The following is a 13,634-nucleotide window of genomic DNA, read 5'->3' on the forward strand; positions in this document are numbered from 1 at the left end:
ACTGACAGGTGAAGTGAATAACACTGATAATCTCAACATCATGGCATCTGTCAGTGGGTGGGATATATTAGGCAGCAAGTGAACATTTTGCCCTCAACGTTGATGTGTTAGAAGCAGGAAAAATGGGCAAGCGTAAGGATCTGAGCGACTTTGACAAGGGCAAAATTGTGATGGCTAGACAACTGGGTCAGAGCATCTCCAAAACTGCAGCTCTTGTGGGGTGTTCCCTGTCTGCAGTGGTCAGTACCTATCAAAAGTGGTCCAAGGAAGGAAAAGCGGTGGACCGGTGACAGGGTCATGGGCGGCCAAGGCTCATTGATGCACGTGGGGAGCGAAGGCTGGCCCATGTGGTCCGATCCAACAGACGAGCTACTGTAGCTCAAATTGCTGAAAAAGTGAATGCTGGTTCTGATAGAAAGGTGTCAGAACACACAGTGCATCGCAGTTTGTTGCGTATGGGGCTGCGTAGCCGCATACCAGTCAGGATGCCCATGCTGACCCCTGTCCACTGCCGAAAGCACCTACAATGGGCACGTGAGCATCAGAACTGGACCACGGAGCAATGGAGGAAGGTGGCCTGGTCTGATGAATCACGAGTTCAAGGTGTTGACTTGGCCTCCAAATTCCCCAGATCTCAATCCAATCGAGCATCTGTGGGATGTGCTGGACAAACAAGTCCGATCCATGGAGGCCGCACCTCACAACTTACAGGACTTTAAGGATCTGCTGCTAACGTCTTGGTGCCACAGTATTAGGCAGGTGGTCATAATGTTATGGCTGATCGGTGTATATTGATTAAGATATATAGATATGCAAGCTAATATAATCAAAATTACAAAAAATCATCAACATTATTTTCAATGGTATATATATATATATATATATATATATATATACCTGGAGTGATTGTGCGAACATAATCATAAAATAAAATATCTGAAGATACTTTGTCTGCATATGACAGCGGTTTTTGCACTATATATTACTGAATATATATTATGTAGTATACTAGGTTAGTACTGTATTAGTGATTGTTAGTCATCGATGTTCTCACATGCAGTCTAATCCAGAACTTGTAGCAGAACAAGACACTGTCACCTGCAGACTAAACGAATACTGCACAACTAAAGTGAGTTAAACACTGTCCCCTGTCACATGACAAGGGCGGGACTCTAGCGCTCGTCTCCGGATGAGGAAGTGATGTTGTTATGGCAACGGCAGTTCGCTGCTTCTGCTCTAGACCGCAGTTTGTGCAGTTTGTGCAGTTTGTGCAGTTTTGCAATGGACTAGTCGGAGTTTAGACTCAGCGATCGTTTATAATATTCAAGCAACATCATGGACACTGCAGATCAAGCGGAAGGGACGGAGAATTCGTACATAATCAGACCCAACTATCATCACAAGTAAGTAGGGCAGGGGATATAGGGGCGGTCAAACTTTGATAATTTGCTATACTGATGTAAACATAGCTACAGCGCGGTCCTATTATTGCAGTATTCAAAATGCCTAATTATGATGGCCAGTTCACTATTATGATGCCCTATACATCAAATGAAATGATCCGCTGTGATATCCATTGCAATGGTGTCTGGTCCTGCTGTTTGCCTGGCAGGCTGAAGGCAGGGGTGGTGAAGGAGTGTATTCAGCAGGTCCTGAAAGCTGAACTGGCAAGCAAGCAGTACGACCCTGAGGAGGTGCCCTCCCTAACCCGCTCAGTGTCCGACTCCATCAAGGACAAGGTCAAAGGTCAGACTCCCAGGCCTGCGTACACCTTTCCCACACATCCCACAGTATCTTAAACACATATCTGATATCAACCTCTCTTTTTTGGTGTGAAATAAGGTTTATAATACATTGCACTGTGAAATGTTCATAGCTATTCTACTTTCAGCCACATTTTTTTAAACATGGGAATCTAGTGCTCAGGTTTAAAAACAATATTTGAATTCATTTCACCACATCATTATTGAATGAAGCGAGTTCTGTTACACCACATGAAAAATGCAATATAAATGCCAGGTATTGTCGTATTGGTATTGATCGATGGCTACTGAAGGGTTGGTAAATGACAGGGAGTCTTGTCTTGTCTCGGCTCAGAGGTGGGGTTTGACCGCTACAAGCTGGTGGTGCAGGTGGTGATTGGAGAGCAGCGAGGAGAGGGAGTCAAGTAAGTTATTTTACGTACACCATCTGCTTTCATAACCGAGAAGACTGTTTTATCAGCACTGAAATGCTGTAAGAAAATTCAGCCTGTCTGTTCCATAAGACAGACTCTGAAATGCCATGCCATAGCTGAACTATATAACTGAGCCATCAGACACTATGCAAAGTACAGAAATGTCTGACCCATATCCCTGCTCTCTCTCTCTCTTTGCAGAATGGCTGCCCGCTGTTTCTGGGATGCGGACACAGACAGCTATGCCCAGGACATCTATATGAATGTGAGTGGAGATGGTACCTATTTCCTGGAGCCTGGTCAAAACTGACTTCAGTCCTAGTCAGTGAGCTTTAGCATCTCTTGTCTCTTTGTATTTCTCCTCCAGGACAGCCTGTTCTGTGTGGCGGCAGTTTTTGGCTGCTTCCACTACTGAGAGTCTAAAGGGACCAGTACAGCTGCACATGCTGGGCTGTAGAGGATCACGGAACACAGAAGAAAACCGACTGCATTTTTCTCCCAGGAAAAGCTGGCAATCCACAGAACCCTTGGATTTAGTTGTTGAATCCACTTTAGAAATATAAATTGAGCTTTTACAATTGAGCAAGCACTGAAGATTGTTTTATCAATTACATTTTTGTTTTATTCTGAAGTGTTTCTGTCTTCTTATGAAACGTGTTTTAGGTTGATATTTATTACAGTTGGTCTTCTCACAGGGTATACATCATAGGAATTGGAATTGTCAAGGTTCTGTGCAGGTTCCTGTCAACTGCCATGTTTGATTGGTAGTAACTTACTACCCATGGCTTCCTTACAGAGAATCACATAAGTGTATAATATGTGCAGTTTATTAAACTACCACAAACTTACAGCTGGTATATTAACCCACCTAAAAGCCAAACACCCTTCTGCGAAACTAGCAATGACAGGAAAAGAAAGAAGAGCAACAAACACATTAATATTACATACACAGCTAGCTGTTGCTATTATTTTTTATTCACTGTAACTCAAACACACAGGTGTGTTTCTGAATGTAGACCAGCAGTCTGTGTGTTGAGTGTGGTTTGGAAACGTGGAAAAGTAAATCATTTCGTCAAGTAGATTGTATAAATTAGCTAGCTAGATAGGTCTTATACATTTTGTATTTCGCTGTTGTGACCGAATAACATTGCCACAAGGATGCTAATGTTAAGGCATTTTCGTTGCAGCTCACATTGCAAAACTGGCAATTGAATGAAAATGTATAAAAATTTAAAAAGAAAAAGATATTGGTCAGTCAGTTACAGATGTAATTGCAAAATATTCCTTTATAAACAAAAAGTCACAACCTTGAAATTGTGACAATAAAAAGTTGTGATAATGTCATGAAACAATAATAATACGAGAGTTGACAGGTCTGCTGTTATTAAGCCATTTCCATACGTCTTCTAATAATGCATTTTTACATAGATATTTATTTCACAAAGTTGATTTGTCAGATAAGTATTCATCAATTACAATGTATTAATTTATGGGGAAACAATTTGTGAAAGAGACATGCATTTTTTGCTGCGTATCTGAGATCTTGCTGAAGAGAACCATGTGCGGTTTGTTTACATTGTGTCTTTGCTGCAGAAGATAGGCATGGTATTGACCAATGGAAAGGACGTTACTGCCTGTCATCATCCCTAGAGATGATATTTTTTACCCAATCCAAAGGACCTCTCTCGGCAGGTGTCTGATTATGCACTGCTGCGAGAGCAGTGGTCAGAGTGCAGATGAGAGAGAGAAACAGACTTTTACATTGTAGCTTATAAACAATGATTTTAATGACAACAACATTCATTTGAATGACTTTTAAGGGCCTTAAGACAATATTTCGAAATGTAATGACTTTTAATGACGTGCAGAAACCCAGAGAAGGGAGTAGCACTGAAGAGGAAGACGAGTATGAAGAGCAATAATGTGTCACCATATAACACCCCTTCTCATGTGTTAGTGTGTTTTTGCTATGTTATTGCATATGTGATTGATTCATTTGAAAACAGTGCTCCCGTACACTGTCTCTACTTGCAAGTGTTATAATTCAATAGAATGCGATGTTTTGGTCCAAGACCTTATTACACTTGCAAGTAGAAACAGTGTGTGGGAGCATGTTTTTTCTATCCAGATCCTTTTCCCTCATACATATCTGTCTAAGAGTCTATACAGGTGTGCGATTAGCTTTTGTTATTGTGATTGATTCATTACCTGAATAAATGTCATGTTTTAACATGTTCACGATACATTTACGCACCCTCATGCATTTCTCGTGATGTTTACCTTTGGCTGGTAAAAATACCAAGTGGCTGGTAAGTTTTTTCCTTGTACCAGACACAGTGGCTAGTGGCCAAAAAAGTTAATTTTATCCCCTGAATGGAACGCATACCGCAGACTGACTCTGCATCCTTAAGACACAATAACACTGGCACTGGATAGAGAAAAGCTGAAACCTATTCCATTTCAGGGTTAACAACCTAAATAACATTTTAAATGCAATAACATTTTAAATAGCTGATCTTTCATTTGTTAAAATACTTCAGCTAAAGCTATTCAGTTGTAAAAGTATATTCCAGGTGAAAACTCCCGCCAAAGCTTGTGTTATACCCAGGCTTGATATTATAATAACCAATCATCTTGCGTACAACAACTCTACGGATGCTTCCTCGCACATACAGTCACTGGAGCCTCATACTACTCTCTTTCAGTGGTCTCTTTTTTAAGCAGGTTATTTTAGATTACTGAATCATTTGTGCTGCTATAAATACCAGATCTTTCCTGTTTCCATTTGTGGAAGTATAATCATCCTTTAAATATTACAATCCAGTCTTGTCATCCTTTCTGCTATCACAGTGGTGAACTCAGTGTGACGTTTGTCCACATTTTTAAACATTTGTAGTTTCATTTCTGCAATCTGATATTTACAGATTTACGTTAATATACTTTTTAAATTACACTTCAGAATATCGTTTTCTGTAAAGTTAAAGCTTGATCATAGCTACTGGTCTGCTTTCATTGTGTTAAAGATCATCTAATTCTTCCTTTCCAACAGAGTGGCAACCGCTGCATGTAGTCTATAGTCTGTCCATGTTGCTGATGGCTTGACAGCATAGGCCTACATATTCAAACATCTGTCCTCATCTACCCAATGTTAGTATGAGGGTCATTAGTGGTGAGTTACATTGTTTAATGAAGGGCAAATGACCATCAAAAGTTCACTGGGTACGCAAATATAATGTCGATTTGTGATTCCAGATTTACACATACAAACATCAATGTGTATGTGTGTGTTTGAGAATGTACTGTATGTTCAGGTTTTGTCAACACTGATAACTGTGTGGAAAGATTGTTTTTGACTTGGCTTTTTAATGTGCACTTTGTTTTTTAAATTAGAAATAATATCCAGACTTTGAAGATGTTTTGTTAATTTAGTCTGAACACATTTTCCCTGAATATATAGCTGAAGCTCAAAAGATATCAAAAAGAGCAGGATTTACATACAGTGCCTATATTCAAAGTTTTACACTCTCTTTCAAACTCTTCACCTTTTGTTGCCTTGTAGCCTGGAATTAAAATGCAGGAAAATAAGTGTTTTTTTATGCATCTAAACATCCTACCCCACAACTTAAGATATGTGTAGAAAATTAATTGAAAATAAAAACTGAAACAGCTTGATTAGGTAAGTGTCTACCCCCTTGTAATAGCAATCCTAAATTAGCTCAGGTGTAAGCAATCACCAAGTTAAGTGGCCTCCACCTGTGTTAAATTTCAGGATAAATCCATCAGTTCCTGTAGGTCCCCTCTGCTGGGTAGAGCATTTCAAAGCAAAGATTCAATCATGAGCACCAAGAAGCTCTCAAAACAACTCTGGGACCAAGGTGTTGAAAGGCACAGATCAGGGATTGGGTAAAAATAAATATGAAAGGCCTTAAACATGCCTTAGAGCACAGGCAAGATGATTATTAAGAAGTGGAAGGTGTACGGCACCACCAAGACCCTGCCTAAATCAGGCTGTCCCTCCAACCTGGATGACCGAGCAAGAAGGACTGATCAGAGAGGCTTTCAAGAGGCCAATGGAATATTTTACAAGACTGGTCAAAGTGTGCATGTGACAGCATTATAACAAGCACTATGGCCTATAGTACTCATGAAAGTCCACCTTGCATCCCTTTTGAAGAATAGAAAAAAAAGTAAAATGGAACTTTTTGGCCTAAATACAAAGCGTTATGTTAGGTGCAAACCCAATATTGTGTAGTCCCACACAGACTAGTGTTAAAAAGACCCATTATTGTGTTGTGCTTTGGTGAATTTTTACACAAAATTGTGTTGTGTTAAATGTAACACATTCTGTGTTTGTTCAAGAACATTAGTTCGAAGAGTGTACCTGCGTATGGTCTCGACTGGATGTTTCTCATCGGCAGGGACTGGGGCACTTGTGAGGACAGAAGGCAAAATGAATGGAGCAAAGCACAGAAAAGTCCTTGAGGAAAAGCTGCTGCTGCTCACCTTTCAGCATGACAACAACCCGAAGCACACAGCCAAAACTGCACTACAGTCAGTGGCATGGTTTCCAAACATGCAAACCACGCAATTGCGTGGTGCCCCAAGTGGCTAGGGGGCCCCTTGATGCCTAGTACCAGTGTTATATCACAAGCTGAATTGTAACTTGCAACAAATTACTTATTTTTTTTGATAAAAATTATGTATTTTTAATACCACCTTTTATTTTTAATGTAGGAATGCTGAAGCCTATCTGTTTTGTGCTGCGGTGAGGTCTCTGCACTGTGGTGTGGGAGACCTGCGTTCAAATCCCATTGCTGCTATTCAATGAGCAGTGCTGTGAGAATAAAGTTTAATTTAGAATCTTCATAGATTATTATACCATAAAATACATTACGGCATTTTTTTATTTATTTTTTATCATTGTGGGCAATTTTTGTTTCAGTATTTAGTATTGTTATGCTAAGAAGTGTGTTTGTATTCATAGCTCTTAAGTCACACGAATCAGACGAAAGTCTGAGCATTGACTAAATGGTCTGATTCCTTGCAGAATGACAAAAGTCTGTGCAACGTGAATGCACCCCATGTCAACAAGCGGACAGAGTGTTGCCTGTAGTTCTATAGTTTCTATATGAAGCCTGATTAGGTACAACCATGTATCGATAAAAAGGGGTGAGATTAAACAGTTGAAAAGACTACAACTGCTGTGGCTGTAGGATTTAATTAAAGGCTGTTTTGGAATCGTAGGACATTTAGAAGTATTCGATCTAAATCAAACAAGACAGTAAGTGATCAGGTTTTATTTATGTAGCTACTGAATTGAATACGTACTTTATCTGTTATTTATGATTATAGCGCTATTTGTTTAAAGCTTAAGTTTTTCCAGTATGATTTCCAAAAGAGAACATGTTGACCTTATTGTTTATGATTAAAAGCTTTTCATGATAGGTAGAGGTGTAGGCCCCAAAATTGAAAAACACGCCCCTGACTGCAGTGGATAAACAACAAAAACGTAAATGTCCCGATCAGATCCCCGATCGAAACCCACTCTTGCCTGGTGGATCGCCATTTTTGCTTAAGCATTTTTTTGTATTTAATTTATTTAATTTAACTAATGTCTACCAATTTTATAGGTAACACATTCTTTACAAAATCACATCTGCTCCTTACAAAGATGTATTTTTCGTCTAAAAACACGTAATCTTCCCTACCACCATCTTGGATCCAGTCTCTGGTCCAACATCCGGTAATCATCCTTCAATTACGACAACAACATTTAAATTAATGATATCACACTATAGCAGAAAAAAATACTATATATACGGAAAATGAAAAAAAGCATGAAAGTCCTTTTTGGCACAAATGGCACTCCATACAAAAGCCTTCATTAAAATGAGGAGAGAGTTGTGCACAGTGCACTGTAGTACAATCCGTAAAAATTTAGACAAAAGTGGAGACGTTATTCTTCCTGTAGAAAATCACTACAATCACAATACCTCAGATAAACTCCAGGTTTGTGTAAGAGCTTACAAATATGTTGCCAAAAAGAAAAATCTCAGTCCACCCTACCAATACGCTTAACATTTATAATGACCTGGGGTCCTCATTCAACATGCATTTCCTCCGTCTACTGCTGAATTAAATAAATAAGTATACCTGGCTTACCTCAATGTACCAGGCGCAGCACCCACAACCCGCCATCGTGATCTGCTTCACAGGGTCTTCTTTGCTGCTTTCTTGTCGAGTCCGTGGCTTCATTATCCACCCAGTGGTGCAGCGTTGGTTGGGCGGGAGCATTGATGATTTAGCTCATGTAATGGTGATAGATACACCGATCAGCCATAACATTATGACCACTGACAGTGAATAACACTGAAAATCTCGTTATCATGGCACCTGTCAGTGGGTGGGATACATTAGGCAGCAAGTGAACATTTTGCCCTCAACGTTGATGTGTTAGAAGCAGGAAAAATGGGCAAGCGTAAAGATCTGAGCGACTTTGACAAGGGCCAAATTGTGATGGCTAGACGACTGGGTCAGAGCATCTCCAAAACTGCAGCTCTTGTGGGGTGTTCCCGGTCTGCAGTGGTCAGTACCTATCAAAAGTGGTCCAAGGAAGGAAAAGCGGTGAACCGGCGACAGGGTCATGGGCGGCCAAGGCTCATTGATGCACGAGGGGAGCGAAGGCTGACCCGTGTGGTCCGATCCAACAGACGAGCTATTGTAGCTCAAATTGCTGAAAAAGTTAATGCTGGTTCTGATAGAAAGGTGTCAGAACACACAACGCATCGCAGTTTGTTGCGTATGGGGCTGCGTAGCCGCAGACCAGTCAGGGTGCCCATGTTGACCCATGTCCACTGCCGAAAGCGCCTACAATGGGCACGTGAGCATCAGAACTAGACCACGGAGCAATGGAATAAGGTGGCCTGGTCTGATGAATCACGAGTTCAAGGTGTTGACTTGGCCTCCAAATTCCCCAGATCTCAATCCAATCAAGCATCTGTGGGATGTGCTGGACAAACAAGTCCGATCCATGGAGGCCCCACCTCGCAACTTACAGGACTTAAAGGATCTGCTGCTAACGTCTTGGTGCCAGATACCACAGCACACCTTCAGAGGTCTAGTGGAGTCCATGCCTCGACGGGTCAGGGCTGTTTTGGGACCTACACAATATTAGGCAGGTGGTCATAATGTTATGGCTGATCGGTGTATATATATATATATATATATATTTTTTTTTTTTTAAGTGCTCCCAAGGTGTTTAATTGAAACTCCTCTGCAAGACAAGGACACCCACAACACAACTTTTTCTTGTAATTTCTTGTAATTTTAGTTCCGAACTTTATTATGTAATCATTTAAAACTGTTTATTAAAATAATAATAAACAATGATGAATACTGTGTAAAGCAGTTACTTATTGTACTTACTGTAGTACAGTGGTAAATGATAACAAACTACGATAACTAAACAAACAACAGTCATTTATAACAGAATCGGTACAGTATATAAATCAATTATTAAAACGTAGAGTAAGTTAGTCATGGATATTCATGTTTAGTTTAAAAGTCCTGGAATTGATTTGTTCTTAATTTGTATGGACCCTGTATAACTCATAATTATGAGTGTGTATGACACTACTAGTAAAGTGTTTTAAACTATTGGAATAGTTCATTATATTTAAAAGTATTTAGATTTTTATTTTTGTTAGCAGATAGCCTTATCCAGGCTTACTTACAATCTGTACAATATACCACACTGTTTTATGTACAGTTACTGATTTGATACATTTGGGTTTTACTGGATCAATGTAGAGTAGCAGTGGGCCCCACACCTGGGACTGAACTAGTGACACTGTGGTCAAGAGTGCAGACGAGGGGTGGGCACTGCTAGTCCAGCAGGGCCTGTGTCCCTCGTGGCTTTTGTTCACATTTTGCCCTGAATGTTTTAGTTGGACCAGTTATTACCACTCATTGGTCTAATTCAGTAGTTTAGGGAACAGTTGGAACAGAAGCCAGGAGGAATACAGGCCCTCCAGTACTAGGAGTGCCCACCACTGGTCTGGAAACCCCCTATAATGACTACTCCTCACTATATATAAATGCATTGTATATTGATCTGTTAACAGGAAAGTATAAAAGAATTGGGTCAATACTTATCAAACAAAAAGGCAATTTATTGTGATGGTTGCCATATGGGAAAAAAAATATCTTGACCATGTTCTCCACATTGGGAATTAATGTGTTGTTCCAAAAGTTGGTTACTGTGTGCAATCCTTATCTTTTAGTGCCTGAGCTGCCTATTGTTGTTGACATGTTTGACAAGATGTTCTCCATAACATTTGGCGATTTCTTAACTGGATTAATGGGCACAACTAATGTGGATCATCATATATACTTCTTGATACCACTTAAAAATGCTTTAGAGAAAGCTATGGCACAGTTTGATGCATGTTTTTTGACATTTTAATCATCTACTTTTGCAGTTATCAAGTCGTGAGAGGGTTTATTGTTTGTTTGTTTGTTTGTTTGTTTGTTTGTTTGTTTGCAGGACAGTGCAGCTTCAAAGCTTGATTTACCAAAGAAGGCTCCAGATTCAGCTCAATACTTTTCCTGGGGATTTGCACATTTGGATTTCAATATTTGAAGTTTGTCAAAAGTAATAAAACAAGTTTGGAAAGTCTGGGGAAGCAGCGAATTACAGATGCTGGTTCTCCATTGATGGCCTTACTGAAAATAGACTGCACTTCAGCATAAATAAGTGTATAAGAAAAATACAGTAACAAGACAGTCAAGGCAACTTGCACCTTATCTCAGACAGCACACTTTATAATACAACTCTGCTTTTTTCAAAAATCAATCACTTTAAACAAGAACAAATGCAACCCCGTGAATGTATCTGACATCTCCTTTAACCAAATAGTTTGTTTTCGCCAAAACAACAGCCCGTTCACACTTACTAGGTCGGCCGCCTCAATGCCAGTGCTGTTTTCTGCCCATGTGCACAGCTGGGGTTTAGCAGGCCTGCGTGTCTTCACACATGTAGCTGAAAAGGAGGCATAAATGTCGGGAATTAAACATATCTGCTGAAACAAACCAGTAACGCATGGCATTAGGAATGCTTAGAGGTGTGTGCTACGGACTTGTGTCACAACTTATTCATATTAAACCAATATACGCTTATATATTGCCTTTGAAAGTACTCAACCCTTGCAGGCGATGCTTTCTAATAATTAAACAATACATGACGACAGACGTGTTGATTTAGCAGCATGGCTCAATGGGAATCGAGTCCATATATTACCCATTTCAGATGTCTGTATCTTCGGCTCTGCTGGTCTCAAGGCTGGTTTCCACTGTCGCCCGATCACAAACTCCGCGACAGGAAGCGGGCCGGCGGCGGTGACCGATCAAGTGAGCAGTGCAGTCCGCCGTGGAACCACCTGCGCCGCGCTGACCAGCTACTCCAGCCCGCGGCTTCAGATGCGTCTGAACATGAATCCGCCCGGAGACGCGCTGGAAACCTGCTAACGCGGGGAGATGACCTGGAGATGCAAGTTTAAGTGCCATAAACCACGGTGTGAATGTGTATTTTTAACATTGTAGGGTCTTTATTGGGATGAGGGATAGTGATGAAAAGTATCAAAATCAACGCACATTTTGTAATATGTGATTAAATACATGCTAGGCCTATAGTCAGTCACTTCGTTATTCTCCCACACTTGTGTATTAATATTGTTGATTGCTATTCCGTTTATAACTGCATGGGCTACTTGGGTTGTCCTCGTTTGTACAGTAGCGATTTTGCAATGATTTGCGCATGCGCAATGGCTCGCAAGTGCCCTCTTTATAATAAGTTGTATGAACCGGATTTAGACGTTATTAGAAATGCATTCTAGCGTTATGTCACAAGTACTGTATACATGAATCGCTTAGCAACGGCGTCACGGGTCGTCGGTTTGGAACTCTCGGCAGCGCACGGACGCCACACAGCGCAGACGCACCGCGAGACACAGCGACACGATTTTGCTCTTCAACGAGACTGAGTTTTGCGACAAATACGCAGCGACAGAGCAGCGACAACAGGCCTAGTTACATGCGAATTTGCTCAGTCCGTGGAAACATTCACTGGTTGTGCCAAGGTAAACATTGCTCTTATGTAGGGTAATAAAATAGTATATGATGCACCAGAAAAAGTCTGATAATGCTTTGGTGTTATTAAGAGTAAGCTTGTAGTTTTTATCATAATTGTCCTCTACAGGATTTGTGCATTTGAATAATACCAATAGTAATGTATCATGGGTGTATGATGTTGCTATTATTCGTGCGTTGCATGTTGTGTATAGTATAGTAACAGTAACAGTAGTGTGTAGGTAAATTGCACCATGTGTATGGAGTAGGATTGTTTAAAATTGAAAAACAAGGAAGTCGGATTAGCTGGCGTTATTTTATGCCCACACATTGTGTGGGGCCATGAGCTGTTACTACTGCATGGCTGTTGAACTGAAGAAAGGAGAAAGGGCCATTCTCCAGGCCAACTTACATGAAAACTTTAAAAATGTGGTGATTCTATGATGTCACTGGGCCTCTTTGATGTCAGCAGCCAAAGATTTAAAATGTGAAGATTTCAATTCTGATGTCTATGGAAATCCCTTTCTGACATTCTCATTTGTGTTATTGAGCCTAGCCATTTGCATTGAAGACCTTGCAGAGTTGGACACGGATTAATAGTGCTCCTGGCGACACTGAAACCTGTCTGCACTACAGCTGCCAAATACCCCATAAATACCACAAGTAAGTTCCTTTTTGATGGTTTAATTTCAAAGAATATCCAAAAGTTAATTCCAATCGCTGATGTAATATTTTATGGTTGTTACTTGGAAGAAAAAATAAAACTGATTTAAAGATCTAATTTGTTCAAACCAAAAACATCAATTGGTAGTATTTAAACTTTGATTTGTATTGGGGAATCCACTGAAATGTAGTTTAAAAGGGTACCTAGACAATGACATGCCTGGCCCAACTGTTTCAATGGAAAACTATATGAACTTTTCCCTAAAATAGAGTGCCTCTAAAGTGTTCTGTTTCTCTTTATTGCAGTGACTCAAGATTCAGTGGATCAGGGTTCAGGAGTCTGCGTGCAGAGAAAGATCCTGGCTTGGTTTGACAAGTGTGACTTTGCTGGGCTCACTGAGTCCAGCACCCTGCAACCCAGCAACACATCTGACTTGGACACACAGGTGTCTGGGGAGCAGACACAGAGTGGAGGAGGGCCAGAGGAGCCCATTGGGAAAGAGGATTGTTCATCCATAGATGCATTTGAGTGCTCAGAGGTCAGCGCCCTGTGCTCCATGGGGAGTGAGGACACAGAAATTGGCGCCAATGCCCACTTCTCCTCTGACAGCGCTGAGCAGGAGAGCCCACGCTGTGACCCTGCAGAGCTCTCGGCTGCCTGCCAGGATGA

General features: G+C 40.7%; 1 protein-coding gene across 1 annotated transcript; it reads left to right on the plus strand.

The window, feature by feature from the left end:
• The first annotated feature begins 1,192 nt into the window (after positions 1–1,192).
• dynlt2b (dynein light chain Tctex-type 2B) lies at positions 1,193–4,419 on the plus strand. Its single transcript, XM_066709087.1, has 5 exons — positions 1,193–1,403; positions 1,613–1,746; positions 2,098–2,167; positions 2,378–2,441; positions 2,544–4,419. Exons 1-5 carry the CDS (start codon positions 1,336–1,338, stop codon positions 2,589–2,591), a joined length of 384 nt encoding a protein of 127 aa, XP_066565184.1. The 5' UTR covers positions 1,193–1,335; the 3' UTR covers positions 2,592–4,419.
• The last annotated feature ends 9,215 nt before the right edge of the window (positions 4,420–13,634 follow it).

This window comes from Amia ocellicauda, chromosome 7 (assembly GCF_036373705.1).
Source record: "Amia ocellicauda isolate fAmiCal2 chromosome 7, fAmiCal2.hap1, whole genome shotgun sequence".
In the NCBI taxonomy this organism is placed as follows: Eukaryota; Metazoa; Chordata; class Actinopteri; order Amiiformes; family Amiidae; genus Amia; species Amia ocellicauda.